Source organism: Sinohyriopsis cumingii, unplaced genomic scaffold (assembly GCF_028554795.1).
Source record: "Sinohyriopsis cumingii isolate HCF-2022 unplaced genomic scaffold, ASM2855479v2 utg000624l, whole genome shotgun sequence".
Taxonomy (NCBI): Eukaryota; Metazoa; Mollusca; class Bivalvia; order Unionida; family Unionidae; genus Sinohyriopsis; species Sinohyriopsis cumingii.
The window spans coordinates 2,918,732-2,939,730 of record NW_028315919.1 but is presented as its reverse complement, the minus strand read 5'-3'; the positions used below and the strand labels follow the sequence as shown (position 1 = coordinate 2,939,730).

Sequence of the window (20,999 nt, the reverse complement as noted above, 5' to 3'; positions counted from 1 at the left end):
TATCGTCCTAATCTCAAATTTGCACTGATATTTCATGTTTTAAGTATGTTTATTATGTTCATGATTAAAAAATGCCACGTTAGTACTGCATCTATTTTGCATGACGTGAGCAAGTCCTGACTGATTTAATATAGGATCACCTTGATTGGTAGTTGACTGGTAGCCCTAAACGTGCTCAATGAAACAATTCTTATTTAAATAATATAATTTTCATTTTTCTTGTGCGCATTCTATTTGCCATAGTTTTGACCACCGGATTACTCGTTGTGACTTACGTAATGTAAACAATTTACAATTAGTACAGATTACAACAAGTCTTTATTGCAAGTCGATTTTTACTTCAGCCATTCGAGAGTGGAGTACTAAATACTCGCGACATTTATGTTCCCGGTCACTTCTATTTGAGTAGAAGGAAATTTCGGATTATTCATGGCAGACTTAAAAGAAATTTCAGTGAACTTAAACATTTATTTACAACAAATATAATCTGATTGCCTCTTTATAGACGTGGGTCTGTAGAAAGTACACAACTCTTCTGATTTTCTTACGTCTATTACCAAGAACCAACGCATCGAACTGTTTTCAATCACTCACACCATTTAACTATTGTCTTGGAGGGCGATACAACGCTTGCTTATTAAGTAAACATTGTATATTCGATTCCGTTCATAACATTATCAAAAAGTCAAAAAGCTTTACTTAGGTGCACATATTACTATCACGCATGCATGGGTCCTAAAATGCTGCAAAACTTCAATTTTCCCTATTTTTCCAAATGATTCGCCATTGCCTCCGCAACGACTCGCTCTTGAAGGAATCACTGATCCCTTTAATCTCGCTGTGTTTGCTCCTTTTTATTTATTTATTTTTGTGCCTCACCAGTCTTTTCTTGATATTTTCTCAGTATTCTACACAATGTTTGACACATTTTAGTTGACAATTTCTCCTTTTAGCTTCTTTCTTTTCTTTATCCTCCTCTTGCACCTTCTCCTTCGTTGTTCATCTTCCTGCTTCATATACCTTGACTAAATACTATTGTTCAGCCAAGAGAGTCTTCACTTTGACTGTTAGATAATTTGGTGATTTTTGTCATTAAACCTTCATATCGTCCGCCATATATTCATATATATATCCAATTTTTGTATCTAAATGGAGACCATTGGTTTTATTTCTAATCCTTTACCTTCCATATTGTACATCTTTTAATCTCCAGCTACAAATATGAAATGATAGATGTTTAAACTAAAAGGAAACTAGGTTTTCCGAGTTGCATTTTAATGACAAATTACCGGATATTTTCACAAAACTTGTAAGAATTAGTGAATGAAACTGAACCTGCAAAGGTTATGCCAGTGCTTGATAAGAAATTTTTGTTACAAGTTTCTTTTGATAAAAAATAGTCAAAGATTTCAGAATTTTTTAAACTTTCATATAAATAACTCAGGGGAAAATATCCAATAAATATCTGCCACGGGATAAATAAAAAAGGAACTAATCAGACCAAATTATACGTTGTTGTTGTTGTAGGGTTTAACGCCATTTTTCAGCACACGATAGGCTATACATGGCGGCCAGTATTAATGGTGGAGGAAGAACCCGGGAAATCCCCGGAAAGAACCACCGACCCTCGAGAAGCTACTGACAAGCTTTCTCACATCAAATTATACGTGAAAAAGCCCAAATAATAACATCTATAAACTTTAGGGTAATCGGTTTTCCAAATATTGTTCCACATCGATGCACTGTTAACATGAATACTTGTACAAATTAGTTATACTGACAGTAAATGTCTTGTGGTATGGTTTCCACGGTACGTTATTGCTGTGCGATATCACTACCGTAGTGGCTAAATATCACGTTAAGAAATACAGCCACGCCCATTAAAACCGTCATGAAAAGTCTATACTATCTACAAAAGCAGATTAACTAGGGCTGCGATCAAAGTAAATGTGAGCGCCACGGCTATTAAAAGTGTTTACAATGTGCTCACAAAAAGTGCTTTCTGAGAAATAAAGACATTAGAGAAATTTGCTTTGTGACCACAAAGCTACATAACTATTCTGATAAACTCCATAGAGGATCAGTTCTTATATAGGGACTCATTGTTGCCGCTTGATAAAATAGTGACAAATTAAAAAAGATAGGTTGTTACATTAGAGTCATTATTGCCACTTGAACACGGGAAATCAAAGGAATTCCAGGGAAAGTGATCTCATGTATGACTTAGGCACAAACGGTCGCGTGACAACATAAGAAGAAGAAAAAAATCGAAAAAGCGCCAAAGACAATTCATAATTCAAAGAACACAAAGATCGATCACAGAGCGCAGGTAAAAATCGTCTGTATAAAAACGTGGAATTCCCCTGGGGGATAGCAATTTGTATGCTTCGTATATCAATACCATCAGAAAGAGAATCATTAAACAATATGCACTAGTTTTTTTTATACGGGACAGCAGTAAAGACGCAGACACACAGTCTATTTAACTATATTCTGAGATATACAGGTGAAATAAATCAAACGGAAGATTTCTATGCTCAATGCATCAACGTAAAAACCGAGGAGCATAACACTATAAATCCCTTTAATACGCTTTCAACTGGAAAAAACGGAGGCTAAATAACTGAAGTATAAACAGAATAACAAAGACGAGTCTTAGAGATCCATGCAAGAAAGCGGCAACGAGTACACCTTTGTACGGCAGTACACCTTTGTACGGCAGCAACAATTAAGATCTGTATGAGTTCTTCAATGATGTTTAATCGTATCTGACGAAGATCGTCATTCGAAAACTTCGGCAGTTCTTTTCTGTGAAAGCTTAGGATTAAGCTACTGAATGAAATGAGCATACCTTTTTGTTGTCATCCACATTTTATTTTCTCTTGATCTGTTGGTGGATACCTTGTTAAATGTTAGTTTATGACCACTACAATGCAGTCAGCTATCATGCGTACTCCTTAAATCAAGCTAGATACAATGGATATCATCTTCGCTAGCCAAGGTTCTGATGTGATAACCTTATCTACACCTTGGCGTATCAAGCAGATATGTATGTGCTTCCAGTATGTGAATTTCATTAGATGCGGTGATAAATATGCAATTTTCCACTTCCGGTCTTTGTTTGCACAAATACCTTCCAAATATACATGTAATGGCTTCCCTTTGGTACAAAGTCATACTTTCGATGTTGAACTTCCAAGGTATCCGTTTTAGGTCAGTTGCCCCCACTATTTTCAGCCGATGTACAATGCATCACGCGATTGGTTAGTTGGCATTACATACTAAGGGAGGCAACTCAAAAAATCCAAAAGATGTTGCTGGGACAAAGCACCAATATATCTGTTCGATCCGCCAAGGTGTAGATAGGGTTATCATATCGGAACATTGGCTAGCGAAGATGCGGTGGATATCAGCATACAAATTGCTAACACTTACCTTACTAATTTTTTTGCGCTTTCTTGTTCAGCAAATAAATACGTAGTAGCTTCTGCAAAAGGTTGCCTCAAATGGAAACCTGATAATAAATAATTTTGTGTAACTTGCATTCAAAGTGTCATGGAGCATAGTTAAATACATACCTGTAAGCTCATGTCCGTGGCATAGTTATATGCATTAACATGTCCAAAACAGCTAAGATTGTGATGTAAGTGATACTCCAGCTGGGTGTTATTGTTATTTGGCGTTTTCTTTTTATGGTACCTAATGCAAGAATCGTTATGCTGATTTCCTGTTAAGTTTAGTTTTAGACTTCGCTGTTTTCGTTGTGTTATTTTCTTCTTTTTCTTCTCTCGGCGTTACCTTTATCAATCTTCGCACAAAATTCAAATCTTTTCATTATCTATTTAAGATTTTAATGCTCCTTTCTATGTCGTAAACTCTTCGTTAAAATGACAGAAACTGTTCTCAAGAGTTGTGCCGAAGGTACGGGGTTCAAAGTGTATCCTCATTGAGACAGTGGCTTTATGCCATCTTTTTTTTTTTTTGCAACGATTAAATATCGTTCGGTGTAAGTTATCCAACATATCTTTTTCTTCAGTTTATTTCCTTCTTTCCTTTTTTGTTTTGTTTTTCTGCATTGTTTTTTTTCAACTGCATTTTTTTACAGTTTCCATGTACATGTTGTACACGTTGGTGAGTAAAATAAAATCGTGATGGTTGATTTTATTGCCAAAGATTGATTTGCTTACTGTGCTGTGCATACTGTTCAATGTACTGATTGCATACGTTATTATCATTTGAACGTTTTTGACACACCAGAAGATTGCATACGTTATTATCATTTGAACGTTTTTGACACACCAGAAGAGCAGATGCTATTATTTCGTAATTTCTAAATAGTTTTTGTAGTTAACTTCTACATTTAAGCTTTTGTAACAAATCTTATTCAAATTGCACCAAACCCACTAAAAGCCATATGAATAACTGGCATAGCACACACACACACACACACACACACACACACATAAACATACCTACATACCTACACACACCCACACAAACACACACACACACAGAGATATTTAAGAGTAGATGGGATAGTTTGATGAATAGATAAATACATTATAGCCACACACAAAAGAAAACACAGTGACAGAGACTGGTAGCTATGTAACATGTACTAAATACCCACACATGCATACAGTATATATTAGATAAATGGAACCAAGAGCAAAATACAGTAAACTATCCATTATCCTTAATTATTTGTAGACATACAGTTTACCCTTATAACTCATCTTTAACATATTCGTTAATGATATGTAGAAAAGAATCGCATGAATGCATGACTCTTGTCTGTCTGGACGTTTGAAATATCCGGATGATTTGCGAATGGGTTATCGATATTTGATGTTTTATTTGTGAACAAGAAATAGCAATGGGATCCTTTATCTGAATAAATGGCATAATGGCTGCATCTTGCCTCGCATATTTAAATAACATGCATGGGTGCATGCTGATTCCATATTTACAATTTCAGGAACCATCAATGAAATCCCATGTCTGCATGCAGGAAACATGTATCATATCCTGAACTGCACTTTGGTCAGTATTTAATTTTCATTAATATTGACAGATTCAGTTTATTGTATGTCTTATTCCTCGATCCTGGACGACGAGGCCGAGTTGTTTATGTTCCACATTTGTTTTCTGTTAATTTGAGTTTCTTAAGAGTCTAAAATGGTTGATATCAAGACATGTGACATTTTATATCCTTACGGTTGATTTCTATTAATTGGGTTTGGCTGGCGTTATCTAGAGGATGATCTCCTTCGATATTATAGCCCGGTGAGAGTGGAAATATGGAATTTCAACAGAGAACTGAGTAAGACTACTGGGACGAAATAATACAATGCGAGCCCCATTAGACAAGAAAATAATTTTTTTAATCAAAATAAATTAACAGCGGCAATTACAGTTCAACTTAAGTTATGTCAACAAAATTTAATAGCAGTGTCTAGTTCGGATTTATTTCATCGTAATAACGAGTGGTGAAAAGAGCGCAATGTCTACGACTGATTGCATCACCTTCCTCCCTTGACCGTTTATCAATGTCTTCCTGTTTCCTCGAGCCTTCCTATTCTCTACGCTCCACTCCTTTCTGTACTTCCTAGTCCTTTATTCTGAACTCGTCATTTCTTTTTCAGACTTCCGTCTTCCGACTGTCCTGTCTCTCTCTCGAGAAAGTAGTTCCTGAAAGGACAAAATTACCCCTAAATATCTTTATATACTATTTTCTACACTTACATAAAAATCCTCTCACTTACGTTACTCAGAAGCATACTAGTTTCCACACTGCATAAAGTCTGAACTAATCCGATAGAACATCACCCTCGATTCACAGCGACATGCCATTCTAACGTTACCGTATGTCTTCACAAAATGCTAGCTAACAGCAATCCCTAACTTCCACGATTATTTAAACATTACAAAATCAGATATAAATATGCGATTATCGTTGACTCACGATAATTAATATCGTCCTAACAGACCAAGAAAATTATTTCATATAACCTTATGAAATCCTACACATATGAAAACTTGGATAGCATGCAATCGTCAATACTATCAATGAACTAGTAACTGTAAAATTAAAGAGATGCATTGCTTAACAACTCTAGCATTAACATATTTCCATGAAATTGAATAAATTAGACATAGTATGGATCCTAGTCATATCAGTCACATTTGAATAGAACAAACAATCAAAATAAAAAATTACGTGGAAAATTAAAATTGCGTACCTTAATCTGTTATATTTCAGAAAGTGTACGTCCTAGCACTAAACCATGTTTTTTTCTCATAAGACAGCCACCTGGTCCCCTTTTTGTGTTTAACGAGGAGAGCACTAATCTTTTTAGGCTTCCTCGAAATCAAACTTCTCCTCTCTCTGGATATTTAAGGCTAAACAAGTTTGACCACGATCGTCGCTTTAAAGTCACATTACTTCTAAAGTGCCTTAATTTACTCTGCCAAATCGTAGGCAGCGGTTCCTAAATTATCCCAAGATAATAATGCCTTCCGTGAAATTTCAGACAGCATATACTCTGTGAAGTACGGAGTATATCAATTTCCCTTAGAAAATGATAATTTGACATGAGTTGCCATCAAGCGGTTATGGTTGGTAGCTCAAATGTTTACTTTCTCAGGGCAGTGTTGCAATGCCCTGGACAAATCTCACTGAGTCATACATGCTAGCCTTTCAAGTTTTCACACTGACATGGGGGAGAAAAAAAGAAAAGTCGAAGTGACCCATCACAAAGACTTTTCTGGCTTAAATGTGATAAAATTTTAATGCTCAATGCATTCAACTTTAAGGTTCAATACAATTCAAAATTCAACACTTTACATAACTGACGGCTTAACATTATCAACTTTATTCTGAAATCTCTTTGCTGAAGAAATTATGGTACTTTATATCTGAAATATAACAAATTAAGAATCATTTCCTGGAAGACAATGTGACAGTTTCTGCTTCTTTGTATTTGTTTCTTATCACTGAGTAAGTAGAACAATGCACGGCCCTATATACTGTTTTCTTAAAGGACTTAATGCTACTTGTTGAATATTCATTATGTATTGACACATGATCACACTTACAAAGTCACGATTCAGAGAATTTGCAAATGAGCTATTGCGTTCATCACCTTATGACATATGTGCCATCTGGATTCTTGGTCCATCTTCTGCATAGCGGGAATTTTCTTTCGCAGTTTTATCGAGGTATCATCGCACAGTGCAGTACGTTGTACTTTGCAAGAACATGTTCTGGACTTTAAGCCGAACTAAGTTAACATCGTTTCACGAAACGATCGTAAGCTGATAAGTAAATTTTCAAAGTTTATACTGAGCGAGGCAACTTTAGGAGAAATTAGTTATGCAACTTAAACCAAAGATAAATGAAATATGCGTTCTTTGAGTTTCTGAAGTAATTCACGTTTGTGCTGCATGTAAGACTATGGAAGTTTTGTTGCTTCGTTCGGTTTTTGGTCTTAACGGCACGCTTAACACATTGTTGGCTATATCATACCAAGGAAACGGGACCCTTTCCCATTTGCACACAGTGTAGGACAACCGGTGGAATATCTGTGCTGAGAAATCTATTAAAAGCAATAGGCTTTTAAATGGCAAGTGTCATATGTTCTGATAAGTGTAAATGTTTACAAATGGAATATTATTTTATCTTTAGTCAGGGAACCTAAAATCTGTGTTTATATGTAGGATGATACAAGTCATGACCATTGCAAACCATACTGACGCCGTGTCTTGATCATTATATTGCACGACCGTACCACTGATACACCACCCTTTCCATAATTTAATGAAACGTATGTCCGTCACCGGTATCATCAGTATCCTTTCCAACGCCGTCATGTTTGTCATTGTCATTATCATTGATCGTACTTTAATTGTATTTTGATGACTAGAAGGTCATGATGATACCACCATAATAATTGTTATCATATTTTTTTGCACTATAGTAAATACCGCCATTTTTATAATGATATGAAATGGTCGACATTGCTACTGTACTTCGTTCATGTTGTGACTATAATTTCTGCCCTTATAGAATTTCATGTAAAACTCTATCAGACTATCATCCGATCGAAAAACGAGCATTGCATTTCTATGAGGCACGTCTTCCCTTAATTTCCTATGACTTATGCATCTGAATCGGTATTTAAATGATGATATACTGTAAAAATTCAAAATGCTTCCAGGTTCGCCATTGCCATTTCTGCCACTTCGTCGTGGCTTGGATGGTCCATCGTCCATTTGTTAAACCTGTTCTGTAGGAAAAGGAAATCAGTCCTATCGATTGACACGTAAGCAAACATACCGCCGTGTACTTAGTATGTATGTATGTATGTATGTATGTATGTATGTATGTATGTATGTATGTATGTATGTATAGCATAGCATAGCATAGAAGGTTTGCATGTATGCAGCCAGATAAATGGGTAGAGAGGTTCGTCTATCGATATCCCCGTCCTTTTCAACCATGTAGGAGCAATATATTGTGAAACTCGTCTGTTGAAATTTAAGTAAGCATTGTACCTTTGTATTTTGCAGGACTATTTAGATTCCAAGGAAGATGTAGAAGATGTGTGTAAAGACGATGTGTAAGTACAAAGTCATCACTGTACTGTATTTTAAACTCGGAATACTTGTGTAAATATGATGTGTAAGTACAAAGTCATCACTGTACTGTATTTTAAACTCGGAATACTTGTGTAAAGAATTACAGTCTTACTCGCATGCATTTATATGCAGTGATACGTTAAGTCCAAATCTACAGAAAATATGACTCGTAGTAAACTTTACCGGACAAACTGAGCATTGTGGACAAATTCTTTCTTATACAGCATTCAACCTTTATTGACAATCTCAAAATGGAGTATATTTTACCCAAAATCTTACATATTTAACGATACTGTCATTTTAAATCCTTGTGGATGCGTCTGCAGATAAAAAGAGTATCACCCGACTAACAGGAAGCTACTGGCAAGCTTTCTCGCATACCCACGTTGGTCGAGCCAAGACTCGAACTCCCACTCACATGGATAAATATTAGATGCCTGAGTGATCTGTATAAGCGACTGCCTTAGACTACATGGTCACCCAGGGCCTCCGGGTGCAGTTGCAAAGAGATGGGTGTTGCAATAGAATAGCAGTAGAAGAATAATTAAAAGGGTCTCTACCTTGTATGATAATTGTGATAATATACTCTCATATATATATATATATATATATATATATATATATATATATATATATATATATATATATATATATATATATATATATATATATATATATATATATATATATATATATATATATATATATATAATACAAATCATATGGCAAATAATAGTCCTTTCTAATGCACTGGATCCAGCATGTGATTACGTGTGTCAGGGGTTGATTAAAATAAATGCAATAAACTGACAACGAGCAGTGCAAAACTAGTATCTAGCCAGCCTGAGCGCTTTCGACTCTTAATGAGTCTTTTTCAAAGGCAAATACAAAACATAGACAAGACAAACAAATAAAACACAAAAACCTTTGTGCTTGCAAAACTTATTGGCTGTTTCTACAGGAATTAAACCTTTAAATGTGTGATGTTTCAACTAGTTTATTTCAACATGTTGCGGATGATGAAAAATATTTGTATTGACCTAGAAATCGACGAGCCATAACGACATATTGTTGTTTTATGTAAATTTATGTAGGCGCAAATTATATCCTGGATATTTCATTGTTATATTAATGATTATAGGCTATTAAGCAAATTTAGAGAATTATTTAAAAGAAAATGTGTCGGGTGCAAAATATAATTTTATTTGTACATGGCTGTCTTTTTCTCGTCTTTTTGGTTTAAACCACTTCGTTTCAATGCTCTAAGGCGGTATATCCAGTAAGATTCTTTTTCTTTCCTGGTTTCGGAACTCTAGTTGGGGTTGTGAGCAATTACAATAAGTGTTATATCACTGAATGTGTGGCATGGGGAGGTGAAGTGTTCTGAGACCGGACTTCTGTACAGCTTCTTTCTGATCCAATCAGATCTATGAAGGTTGATCCTTTTGTGTAGCTTTTCAGTTTCTCCGACATACTGAAGGCTATAGATCTTACATGTGATGAGATAAATGACATTCTCTGTTTTGCACATTTTGCTTGGACCATGTATGTTTAGTTTTTCTCTAGTCACTGTGCTAGAAAATGCCCTGTAAGATTGACTAGGGTGGTCTTGATTAGTGATTGGCGTTAGCTTCGCCCTGACAAAGATGGCATTGAGTTATTTTTGGTCTCCAGTAGGCTTCTTTCAGATTTGTTCGGGAGGATTAACTTTAGTACGTCCGACGATTCAACGATGGACCAGTGTTTCCCGATGATTTTACCTATATATATATATATATATATATATATATATATATATATATATATATATATATATATATATATATATATATATATATATATATATATATATATATATATATATATATATAGTGAAGTCTTTGCAGCATAAAACAAGTCAGCCTTTTGGGCTAATTATTAAAAGCTAGCGCCAGTAGATCAGTAGATAAACGTTTAATAAAGATTATGTTTATCTGCATATTGTCTAATAATGATGATTGTGTTATTCTTTTTGTGTAAAATATCCATAGAATGTTGTTTGTTTTTTTTATGCCAAAACGACTAGCTAGGTGTCCTAGGGTTGAACATGATAACATTAGCCTGATCAAGGAGTATGAATCTGTGACGAAACATACATTAAAGAAAGCAAGGAAAAAAAGTCCTGCATTGGGGACATTATGAATTATACGGTTTTCATAAACAGTATGGATTATCCTTCATAATCTAAATGAAATTATGGCCAAGTTATAAAAGTATCTCATTCCTGTAATGCTTCTTGAAATGTTGACTGTATTTATATCTGAAACAACGGGTTTATTCATATGGACAGATGTAATTTTGGAAAGGAAAGTACGTTATTCTGTTCATTGTTTTAATTAAATATAAAAAAAAACAAGAACAAATAGCTTTAAAAATTTGCTCTCTATTAAACACACATGCACAGATGTTTTCTAATACACACACCCCCTCGGCAAATAAGCGCTTACAGAGAATAATTTTATTCACGTATATCACCGTCGAGTACCCATTTTTTAAATTTACGCAACACAACCAGCATACACATGCTTCATTTTGTTGCATATTTTTTACTTGTTATTAATATACAATCTTGTTTGAAATAAACTTATTCGAGGTGGTGTCAAATATTTTTAAGTTAACGTATAACACGGCCAAGGAGATGTCTCGTGTTATACAACTGATATCTGTCAAAATATAAGGTTGTTTTGGAAAAGACTTTGTGTTTCTCAAAATGAACGAAAAGGTAATAAAAACATTTTACGATCTATATATTGCTATTAAATAAACCTGTGTAAGTGATAAGTTGCTAAACAACACACACCAATATTTTTACATACATTTCTTTGAAATAAAACATAATTACATATGAGAGTCTTAATACAATTCTCTATACTAGTATTCGGTTCTTCGTACGGGTTTACGCTTCGTACGGGTTTACGCTGATCAACCAACATTTGATCAGTTTTGATTATCGCTTGCCATTATGATCGAAACTCAAAATAAACATGTCGATAGCACATTTTATGCTGATTTTTATCCCATTATTTAACTCACTTTTGTAGATTTCTGATGTGGATCCATCATGTACATATTTATACATTTTTTGTGTTGCTATACCAGGATATTACGATCTGGATATTATGGGACCATGTGGCTTCCCAAAGGCAAGGGATGTGTGATCGTTTCTCGTGTTTTACTTCATATTTGGACCAAAATGAGTGGAAATTTAAAATTTTACATATAGCTTCATAGATAGGTATAAAGAAAGGGGTTGACAATTTTATAGTGAATGCTCTGAATTGGACCAAGTTTAATATTCGTTACTTGTCTCACAGCGTGAGACTTTAAATTTCCTTTCATTTATGCATATGACTGGAATAAATCAAGAGGAACGAATGCAGAAACCGCACCGACTTTTTCCTACGCATATGGTTCCATAATATGTATGGTTTGTTTCAAGAAGGGTTGATTGTATTTGCATGTTTGCTTTCATCTCTCCTTTTTAATTTTTATTTCAGAAGTTATTGTCCTTGAGTGGTAAACAAATGTACGAGCACTTCCAATGGCAAGGCATCGATATAAAGCCTCTATGAGGACACTGACAGCAGCCAATCAACGAAAGTCTGCCTTTGGTTTCACACTTTTTCCCGACCACCGGAAACTGCAGTTTCACATTAAAAACGTTACCCACAACAGATCATGGAAGAGCAGACAACACCACGTCCTCGTTAGCAAATTCTGCACACACACACACACACACACACACACACACACACACACTGTAGATAGATAGTAAGATAGATAGATATAGATAGAGTGTGCTATTTTGTGTCTTTGAGATACGTTATTCGACACTATATTTTCGTTATGCAAAATTTGGTACTATTCGGGCTTTATGTCCCCCTCCATCCCAACTGATTTTGAAGATAATATTATGCCATTCATTTCACTATGTATTTGCATCAGATTGTGCTAGATTACACATGGCACGTACTTTGTAGAGATTTTAGTTCAGTGCTTTAATTTGTCATGAGAATTTATTTCTTAGTCAATTAGCGCTGAGGTTGTTTGTAATACCAATGAATAAAAGATAGTATTAAATAAGAAGTTTAGGATACAATTTATCTTTTATTTTTCCTATGCCTTTTTTTCCATCATTAAGCAATCAAATTAAGTGTTAATGTCAATATTGTGGGATAAATAATTGTTACAGAATGCATCCGATGGCTCCTTACTTACCGTAGCCTGATACCATGGTCCTCAATAAATTACTATATAGGAAAATGCCAGTGTACGCTTGATTATGAAGGCTGTTGATGGTTTTGTGAACATAAAAAAAAAATATATAAAGGGTAAATTGGTTGTAATCCATCAATTATCAAAATTGTATGTGATCATTTGCCTCAGATATTTTAGTTAAGAGAGAATGTAACCATTATTAATTTCATGTTTTTTTTGTCGGTATGATCAGTGACCATACACCTTAGAGTTCCTTACCTCCCTTAGAGAGGTTGAAGCCTGTACATTTGTTGGTAAAATGCCACGTGGAGAAAACTGCAAGACAATAACTGCATTACACTCTATTTATGTTGAATTTTCTGAGGTATTTTGCTTCAGTGCGTATTTTTTTAAACGCTTGTGTTTACATAGTTTCTTAACATTTGTCTTAGTTTTGTCCAGCTCTTTGTATATTCGTAATACGAATGGATGTAAAATGATATCATAAATATGTACTGACCAGCCATTACTCATGTATATTTTAACCCTGCATGTACATTTAAAAAGAACCTACTTGTGTAAATTGATTTCTCTGTATTTAATATTTAAATAGAATTTATAAATAGAGGTTGGAAGTGGGCGAGTATCATAAGCGTGTATTGGGCAGCGATTACTCCTTTATATTTTTACACTGCATCCAATAGTAGAGCAGATTCTATTCATGTAAGCTGATTTATCCGCATTTAATTTTTTTAAAAAATGGAAACTAAAATGAGGTGGATGGGAGTCAGGGTATGTATTTTAACAAAGAAACATGATTATTTTTTTAAACGAGGTACAATTTTTATGTATGTTTGTACGTGTGTCCGATTGTTTAAGTTAATTGTTATATTATTGTTATATTATTGTAAGTCTTTGGTATGTCTCGGCCTGGGATCGAACCACGCCATCCTGCATCCAGCTATAAAGAGTTTCATTTATCTTTTTCCATTCGTCATGGTCAGTCAATAAAAGGAATGGAAAGGGACCAATTTTAACCCGATGTTTCCAAGTATAAAATAGACATTGCGTGCAAATCGAAACTCGATTTTTGTGATCCATAATTGATAAATACAGGTCAAACTAATTGGTTAAATACAGTAGTTCATACCTCGTATCTGTTGGAAACCACAATTAATATCACTGTTGTTGTTGTTATTGTTATTATTATTATTATTATTATTATTATTTCAAATAAAATCCGAAAGAGGTAATTGCAAACCGGAAGAGTTTAAATAAAATCGTAGAAGTGCGACGTTTTCTATTTGGTGTAAAGCTTATAGGTTGTTTTCAGCATTGACGAATGTCTGCATTATGTTGGTCTCAGCATCATATTTGTATTTAGAAAACAGCTCTAGCCATACCTTTTTACAGCCATGGTTGTTGTTGTTGTTGTTGTTTGTTGTTATAGGGTTTAACATCATTTTTCAGCACAAGATAGGCTATACATGGCGGCCAGTATTAATAGTGGAGGAAGAACCCGGTGAAATCCCAGAAAGAACCACCGACCCACGAGCTTTCTCACATATCCACATTGGCTGAGCCCGAGACTCGAACCCCGCAGACAGAGGTGAGTTGGCAGTGATCCGTAACGGAGAGCACTTTAGACCACTCGGCCACTCGGGGTCCCTACAACCATGGTGAGGGAACATGAACATAAAGTATTGATGAACCAATCAAGGATTTAATGTTAAATGATTGATTGATTTATTATCCTGCTGTAACACATTATATTTAACAATGTATTATCGTTTAACTAATATTAATAGTGGCTACACATATAAAGGGCCAACATATTAGATCCCTTAGCTTAATGGATTGTCAAAATATACGTTCAACGAAGGCTATTTATATAGGTTCTCAAAAGACTAAAATTGGCTATAGCATCAGTTGGTCTCTGAAATAATCGATATTTAAATATTTCCTACTTTATTATATTTCCCCAAGTCTTTCATTGGTGTACGAAAAATGTTAGTTACGTTTATTTATTTCAACTTTTCAACCACTCGAATCAGAAATATCCAGAGGAGCAGCAATGTTTAAGAAAGAAAATCAATCTGTCTAAGCAGCATGTGCCATTTAAATGTTTTGAGTATGAATCACGTCTTAAAATCACCACGTGTCAAATTCACTCAAAGTGACATGAACATGTATAGTGTATGAAATGCAATTTTGTAAAGTGGAAAATATGTCACTGGTTGCCTATAAATGTAAATACTGTTCGATTTTGTACGATTTTAAAAAGCTTGTTTTATAATTTTTGTATGAAGTTTACAGAGTTCAATCATTTAGCATGTGAAACAAAGCTTTAGGTGATAAGTTTAACTGTTGAAATTCTGTCACATTTTATATATAAGTTCTTGTAATAAATTTTTTCAAAGAGGGGAATTAGTGTGAAATACAAATTTTCTTTCGTTTCTTATTATATTATTGAAATGTAATAAGTGCAATTGAAACATTTAAGGGAACTGATACTAGACAAATAATCTAATACAGTAGTGTTTTAGTGTATACCATCAGAGACTGCAATCCAAACGGTCAGCAGAAGAATTACATGGGAGCTGTGCCTAGTTTAGACTAAAAGATTGGGTTGTGATGAAGTTGAAAAAACAATATGTGACTCATTACATCTGAGCAAAAATGGGAATTTCTTTATCTTGCTTAAAATGGCTTTTGGGGATACTCGAGTAGGGATATTGCTATGATATACTGGGACTGGAAAATACACGAGTGGGGGGCACCGCTTTGACATACTGGCATGGGGGCGGGGTACACGAACAGAGATCCTAGGTTTGGGGATAGTGGAATACGCAAGTCTGGGTACTGCTGTGATAAACTCTGATTGGCGAATGCACGAGTAGGGCCACTGATGCGATACATTAGGATTGGGGAACACACGAGTAGGGCCACTGATGTGAATCACAAGGATTGGAGAACGCACGAGTAGGGCCACTGATGTGGTACACTGGGATTGGGAAACACGAGCAGGGCAACTGATGTGATACGATGGGATTGGGGAACACACAAGATGGTGCACTGCTGTGCTTCTACTGGGATTGGGTAATACACGAGGAGAAGAACTGCTGTAACGTACTGGGACTGAGGAATACACGAGTGTGATATACTGTCAATATTCATTTATAAGTATAGTCCAAATTCAAGCAGCAAAGACCATGATCAGATGCCACAAAATGCGCTGGCAGATGAGGGTATGTATTGTTTTTGTTTTTTTAATTTATTGATTGCCCCTAAAACACTGCATTAACTCAGATCGGCCGGCGCATTATATCACAGCAGATCTGTGTCTGTGCAGTTTGCAGCTTGACTCAACTTATAAGCAAGTATATATGGTACTCAGTGAACATTCATGTCTCTTTATATCCCCATTAGTTCTTTGTATCATTTAAGTTAAAGTGCATGAATCTAGTGGCGTCACTCGGGTTGGTGTCACCCAGTACGGTAGCTCATGGTGTCACCCCCATGGTCCTCCTTCCGTAACAGACCATACAGAATCCTTAGTAATGTCATTTTGGTGTCACCCCCTCTGATGGTGTCACCCGGTGCAGTCCGCACCCCCCGCATCCCCCTAGCGACGCCACTGCTGTGCCTGCTAGTCATGTATTTAACTATGATCGGTTATCCGCTTATGAAATCCGACTAGACCGAGCAGTGTGTGCTCTGTAAAATTTGCAATTTTTCATTTTTGGTGTCACCCCTCTGAGATGGTGTCACCCGGTGCGGTCTGCACTCCCCTAGCGACGCCACTGTATGAATCAGACGAGATGGTGGACTGTCATTGACAGGAATACAGAAAACCTACTCAAAACATAGTCACGTAGCTACTTGCACGACTTTTAATCCAGATCGACGGCTTCTTATATCTTCAGAGCCGCAAGAAAAGTCTCGTTCGAATAGACCTTCATAAGAATCTGTAAAATATCTTGATAGTTTAGTATCATGTTCTATACCAACAGTCTGGACTCGTTCTCATATAGCGTATCGAGTAGTGATCAGTTTTTAAAAAGCTGTGCTGTTTGTAAACATAATCATTGAAATGGCTTAAGAATAATGTAAAATAACTTAAACACATTATGAATGCCTCCCTGTGTTGTACATTTCACTTTCGACATGTTCCCGCTGATGCTGTGCCATATACAACAGATCGATAGCATGCATGAATGTAATACTGGACTGGTCTTGAGTTGGACGTTTTAGACTTGGAAATGATACCTAGCACTTTTCTCAGTACATGCTGTTAACAAATGTGAACCACGTAACTAACTTAAACATGTATATGATTTTATAGCGGCATATGACCAATGAAACCCATGTTTCTTTCTTTTTGTTACGTATGGATTGGTTTTTTTAAATCCTAATTTCGTGTTTCATTGATCATGTTGATGAGTTGCAAAGTGACACGACGCCAGCCTATTCAATGTAGTGCCGATGTGAATAATTTTTTTTAAATGATATACTTGAGTGTGAAATATAGGGACTGATTGGCGAAAAAAATCGTATTTTTTCTATTCCTGTATTGATTCCTCTGAAAAATATATCCTTTTATTTTCACCTGTGAAAAATATATCCTTATACGTTCACGTGTGAACATATAAAATTTCCCATCCTGTCATGCGACGCTTGTTTGTGTGTGCCTGCAAAAGTTGTACCTGTAACAACAAAAGGAGTACTTTGTGAGGCAAAACAAATAAATAGAAACTGACTAACATTTCTGACATGGAAATTAAGCTTTGATAAAGAAATTGACAAGACGCAGTCCTTGTATCTCTGAAGTTATTTCCCCTTACATCCTTGACAACAACGGCAATACCGCTGTGACGCATTGCTGAAATGGACTTGCATTGTTTTTAGATAGGGTGAAATAGTTTAGATATGGTCAGATAGTTTACAAAATGGCAAAAATATAATTTACTGAGACAGATTAGGTCAACCTAATCCTACCACTTTCTTAAGTCACGTATATTCATATGAACAGGCTGTGGTGAATTGAGGTGAAGTTAAGAAAAGGGGTGTCGGTGAGCTTTCGTACCGAAGAGTGAGTTAAATCTTCTAAATTTCGATTCTGAAACAAGTTTTATAATAGAAAGAAAATTTTCTTTTCCTACGTCAATACCAGATATATGTTATCGTATTGTACCAAAAACTAGTGGAATCAGTCTTTTAATTGTGTTCAGTTATAATGTGAGAGAATTTATTTAGTTCTTCGTTTGAAGTAGGTACTCATTGTTTTTAGACTAAATCGTTATTTTAGGATTATTGTGAATTAATCTAAGGACATTCTGGACTATATAATTGTGATACATCAAGACTTTTGACACATTAGCACATTCAATGCAACTGACACATCAGCACAGTCAAGGTTGGAACGTTCTATAATTTTGGATTGCGATAGAACTTTTAGGATTATTTGGGATTCAAATCATAATATTGTACGCTCCTTTTAAATTTTCACATTGTATGTAAAGGAAATACATTATTTGTTGACACTGTATGCAAAGGAAATACATTATGTGTTGCATTTTACGAAAACTGTTGGTTTTCTTGTTTTCTTTTTTTTCATTTTTCTTTGTTACTTAGTTTAAGACCATGGAGTCGTATCAGCTGTCATAATCAATAGTAAGAGTTGTGAAGGCCATAAGGGGTCATCGCCAGGTCCAAATCGTCTATTTGAAGGAACAAGTCCAAATCTTTGAAAGGTAGCAGGATCATCTAGTCCAACAAAGGTGAATGATTCTGAGCAACACGGGTGGAGATGATCGTTGAGGATTAGTGGGATTTTGGGGACCTAGGATGAAAATACAGAAGATATCATCCCCGACATAACTAAGTCTCTAAAGCTGGTTTGTCCCTCAGGGCGACATTCACCGATCCCATCGCGCGTTAGTAGATCCCAGTGAACAACAGTAAACCTACGCAAATTGTTGCGAAATTTTCTTCATATATGCAGTAGCCGATTCTTCAAAAGTAACAAGTCTCTATCCGAAGATTAACGATGCGTATGATAATGAAGATCTAAGGTGATCGACATCATTCAATTCAATTATTGTTTTGTAAATTTGTCTGCCCGGACCTCTAATGAATTCACGTTAGTGGTCATTCAGAAGACAAATTGAAATAAAACTATTTTTTTACGGACGCGTCCTATAAAAGAATAAAGTAGAGACAAAATAAGGAACTGTATGCCTATTAATTACTTGTTCTATATATTCTCATTTTGCCTCGATGTTTGACTAAACCTTTCTAAATGATATGTCTAAATGCTTGTCTAAGCATTTCTAAATATGTCTAAATGCTTGTCTAAACGTTCCTAAATGATATGTCTAAATGCTTGTCTAAACGTTTTTAAATGATATGTCTAAATGCTTGTCTAAACGTTTCTAAATGATATGTCTAAATTCTTATATATATGTTCTAAATGACATATCTAAATGCTTGTCTTTACGTTTCTAAATGATATGTCTAAATGCTTGTCTAAACGTTTCTAAAGGATATGTCTAAATCATGTTTTCCCAACGTTTGCAAGGTTATGTGTAGCTACGATGTCGTAGCCTCAACTTGATTTGTTGTGGTTGAGGCTACGGACTGATCCCATATCATGTAATGGAGCAAAAAAATTCATCACTAAAGTCAGAAAAACAAACAGTGTAGAAATCAACTGCATAAGTATAATCATGTTGTGAAAGAAGTTTGGCTTATTTTTAATTTATTAAGCCCTTACACGATAAAATAAATTGGCATGGTTACTCTAACTTTATCCTGTCCGCCATGACAGATAACGCGAGACTCTCGCCGTGACCCCTTTTCTACGTAAGGCTTGCCATACCATAGTTTGGATATTCTACGCTATATTATTATCAATCAAGTGCGAATAATCGCTTCTTGGTGGAATTTCAAAGTTGCCGAAAAACCGTATTTACTTTTAATGCGCAGAATTTCTGACCCAAACGGCGCCAAATTTTTACTACGATTTGTTTACATTTCCAAATAAGGCGTCAATGTCCTTATATGGCACACAAACAAACGAGGCTGAGAACGGAAGTAATCATTATTTGAAATAACATGGCGGACGATCTAAACGAAAATATCGGCCGAAAAAAGTAAACGAGATTTTACAACTATTTCTACAATGATTTCGATACTTCCGGTATTAAATAAGAGGACTACTCAATTTATTGGATTATATGTAAGGACTATGTTTAAAGTGTTATTATTAGGCTAAAAGAGCGCCCGGTGTGAATCACACCCGGCTTGCTCCATTAACACATATATGCTCATGTTAGTACCCTGTCCACGAGGTACGAGTAAGGGTACTAACATTAGTACTAGGTTATGTGATGATATGATCATATGTAATATGCTTGTAAAAACAGAATGAGCAGTATGGCCTGTTTAAGTCTTCGTTATAATTCCCGTAAGACACAGTAGAATAATCAAACCCTCTCTAATGCGTCTTTTTACATTAATTTTATTTTAAAATTTAAATAATACCCCTTTTTTATTGACAACAATTTGTGAACCTATACTGCACTAAATCAGACAGTTTTCACTTAAAATTACTATGCAGTTAATACTTGTAACATAGTGGCTACTCAGCTAGTCCTAAAATAGTATCGCACATAACAGCAGACGAAGCCTTAGTAAAGGGAGGTAAATGCTCTTGCCAATTTCGGACAGCCTTTTCAGTAATTTTAACATGGTTGGAGTAAAGTTGACCGGAGAAACGGATTTGTTAAAGTTTACATACTGTTTTATAAAAGACATGAATTTGTATTTTGAAGCTCTTCTCCATAATTTACCTTTAATGAACCATATCAATAAAAACCATAAAACTAAATTACATCCATATATTGGAACGTATTGTTGAAATCTAAGTTCCCGTATCTGTATCTGTTCATAGGTGGTCAAAATTTGTAACCTGGTTGTAGCATCAGTAATGCTCTGAGCTTTTAGATGTTATATACTATATACTATATTATGTTCTCGTTGAATCTCGTACCCTTTCAACAGTGTACGAGATATACTTGTTACCGTATGTACTCGCTTAAAAATCGAGTCCAGCTGCAAAA

At 35.3% G+C, this 20,999-nt stretch overlaps 1 protein-coding gene across 2 annotated transcripts in view; it reads left to right on the top strand.

Annotated features, from left to right (window-relative positions):
* LOC149773615 (dual specificity protein phosphatase 14-like) overlaps nt 1-15,320 on the top strand; it is an 86,808-nt gene extending 71,488 nt beyond the window's left edge. The window contains exons 3-5 of one of the 2 annotated variants that reach the window (XR_016417359.1): nt 4,979-5,043; nt 8,572-8,621; nt 12,177-15,320. Coding sequence is in view for 1 of the 2 variants with exons in the window: in XM_089946335.1 (XP_089802461.1) it covers nt 8,572-8,621; nt 12,177-12,192 (66 nt within the window). In the remaining variant the exon portion in view is untranslated. The remainder of the gene's footprint in view (nt 1-4,978; nt 5,044-8,571; nt 8,622-12,176) is intronic. The other variant, XM_089946335.1, reaches the window with a different exon arrangement.
* The last annotated feature ends 5,679 nt before the right edge of the window (nt 15,321-20,999 follow it).